We start from the raw sequence: 2,523 nt of genomic DNA on the forward strand, positions 1-2,523 counted from the left end.
CCCTACACACAGGTAAGCAAGCACATACAAGACAAAGAAGTTTTAGCTGCATGTCTGCAAACTTATATGACTGTGTATTGTTATTTATGAATGTATGTTGTTATGTATGTTATTTATGCTTAATGTTATTTAGGCTCTTAATTTTTTGTGTGAAACCTCCTGATTCTCTTTGATGTTGTCAAATGTTTCTTTTGTTGTAGAGCTGATACTGTCTACTCAGGCAGAAGACTGTGTAAAGGACAGTCAAAAAGTAAGAAGGTGACAGTCATGCTTTAATCTTACATAAACACTATAATTATATTGAAGGGTTTTTTTAAGTTTTCAACACATTTGTTGTAAGTCTAAGGGAGGGGCGAAACCTTTCATCTTTTCTTCCCTTCATAGTTTTTTCACAAAATACGAGGGTGTTTCCAGGAGCAATTAGCGCAGTTAAACCCTCTGTTCTTTTCTCCCCATTTCCTTCTCCTTCCCTGGGGACCCATGTGCTTTCTAAGGCAGCCCAGTGAGGCTGTGAGGGCAGGGCAGGTGCCGAGGGCAGAGCAGGGCCATGGAGGCAGCGGACGTGCCGCCCGAGGGCTACTCGCTGATCAAGGCCGTGTACCAGCGGCGGCTGCGGCTGACGCGGCTGCTGATCGACGGCGGCGCCTACGTCAATGAGAGCAACAGCCGCGGAGAGACCCCGCTCATGGTGGCCTGCATGACCCAGCACGCCGACCTGCAGAGCGCCAGCAAGGCCAGGATGGTCAAGTACCTGCTGGACAACAAGGCTGACCCCAACATCCAGGACAAGTCGGGCAAGACGGCCCTGATGCACGCCTGCCTGGAGAAGGCAGGCCCCGAGGTGGTGTCGCTGCTGCTGATGAGCGGCGCTGACCCCAGCCTGCCGGACCACTCCAACTGCTCCGCGCTGGTGTATGCCATCAACGCTGCCGACAGAGACACCCTGGAGCTGCTGCTGAAGGCCTGCAAGGCGCGAGGGCAAGAGGTCATCATCATCACCACCGACAAGTCTGCCTCGGGCAGGCAGAAGACAAAGCAGTACCTGAACGTGCCTCCTCCAGACCTCGAGGAATGCACTTCTCCAGCTGACTGCACCTCCCCATCACAGATAGAACCAGACGAGGGTCCAGAAGACCCATTCAGCTTTAAAGAGCTGTATGGTGGGCAGCAGGGGGACAGCTCCTCTGAAAGAGTGCCACTGATGACCAAATCCAGCTCCACACCAGCACGGTTCAAGCTGACACAAGTGCTGCAGTGTGATCCGTGGCTGAAGTGCTGTCCAGCAGTGTTCCAGCAGAGGAAACTTGCTTCTCCACAAGAACTCCAGTGTATCAGTCCCATGGAAGAGCTCTCCTGTAAAGTCGGTGGCCTTGACTTATGCAAGAGTGTCACCTCCAGTCATGAAAGTAGAGACAGGAAGGACACTGCTCAGGTACTGAGAACCTCTGATCAAACCATGTCAAGGAAAGCACTGCGTGATGCAATAAACTATCAGCCTCCTTTTGTTGAAGAGAAACATAACCCCAGTGAGATTCCCATGGGCATGGATGCCAGTTTGGGACAAATCAGCTTACTTTCAAACCTTGGCAGCATTATCAAGAAGGGAAGTGGAGAAGCAAATTACAACATCTCTGGTTCTCAGTTAACCAACAGTCTGATCCCTGCTGCTGATACCAAAGGTAGTAAGTCACCACAAGGAAATAGAGAGATTCTTCCTACGTACCAGACTTTGTTACCAAGTCCAAGAAGAGGTCTGGAGATGTCTCCTGTTTCTCCAAGAGGCAGAAATCAGGCTCCTCTAGGGGAAGAGGGATCAGGAGCCTTAGTGCTGGATCAGACAAGGCCAGGTTTTCTGCCTCCACTGAATGTGAGCCCCCGCCCCCCAGTTCCAGAGCTCACTGTCATAAACACAGTGTCTGGAATGATTTCTTATGGACAAACTCACTTAGCCCCCCCAGGATCTGCTTTCCCTAAGGGGACCAAAGAGACGAATCTGATGCGGAGGAGGCCCTATGAGCAGATCACAGTCTGAGCAGATTCAGCAGTCACTGAATCTTTAACAGGAGAGCAAAGGGGATCTTTATGACATGTAAATATTCACTGCAGTTCTTGTCTGTAATGGTACGTATCACAAAATAGAGCAGGTCTGTGATGTAGTGTCTGCCTCAGGATGAGTGGTACAGCTCAGAAACTAAATGAAAAGACATCTAATGAGGCTGTCCTCTGCAAGCTAAGCAGTGTTTATTTTGCTGGTTTTGTAAAGTTTTCAGCTTGCCTGTGATAGACAACCCACAACAGTCCTTAAGCGTTGCAGTTTTCATTGCAGGTTGTAAATACTACCCCTGCAGGCTTTCCCCAAACACACACCCTTGCAGCACACAGAGAGGCGGTGCACATGGAGTTTGGGACCCCGAGGCGTTTGTCTGTGATGCCGGACCCCGGACTGCCTGTGTCCAGGTTGTATATACACAGAAACCCAGAGACAGCGGCGTGCGGCAGGGCGGGTGGCAGCAGGCGCACGCC

At 50.7% G+C, this 2,523-nt stretch overlaps 1 protein-coding gene across 1 annotated transcript in view; it reads left to right on the forward strand.

The window, feature by feature from the left end:
• ANKRD34B (ankyrin repeat domain 34B) overlaps positions 1-2,032 on the forward strand; it is a 4,002-nt gene extending 1,970 nt beyond the window's left edge. The window contains exons 3-4 of the mRNA XM_005426998.2: positions 201-264; positions 521-2,032. Coding sequence (XP_005427055.2) covers positions 201-264; positions 521-2,032 — 1,576 coding nt within the window. The remainder of the gene's footprint in view (positions 1-200; positions 265-520) is intronic.
• Positions 2,033-2,523: the final 491 nt, after the last annotated feature.

The sequence above is a fragment of the Geospiza fortis genome, unplaced genomic scaffold (genome assembly GCF_000277835.1).
Source record: "Geospiza fortis unplaced genomic scaffold, GeoFor_1.0 scaffold43, whole genome shotgun sequence".
In the NCBI taxonomy this organism is placed as follows: domain Eukaryota; kingdom Metazoa; phylum Chordata; class Aves; order Passeriformes; family Thraupidae; genus Geospiza; species Geospiza fortis.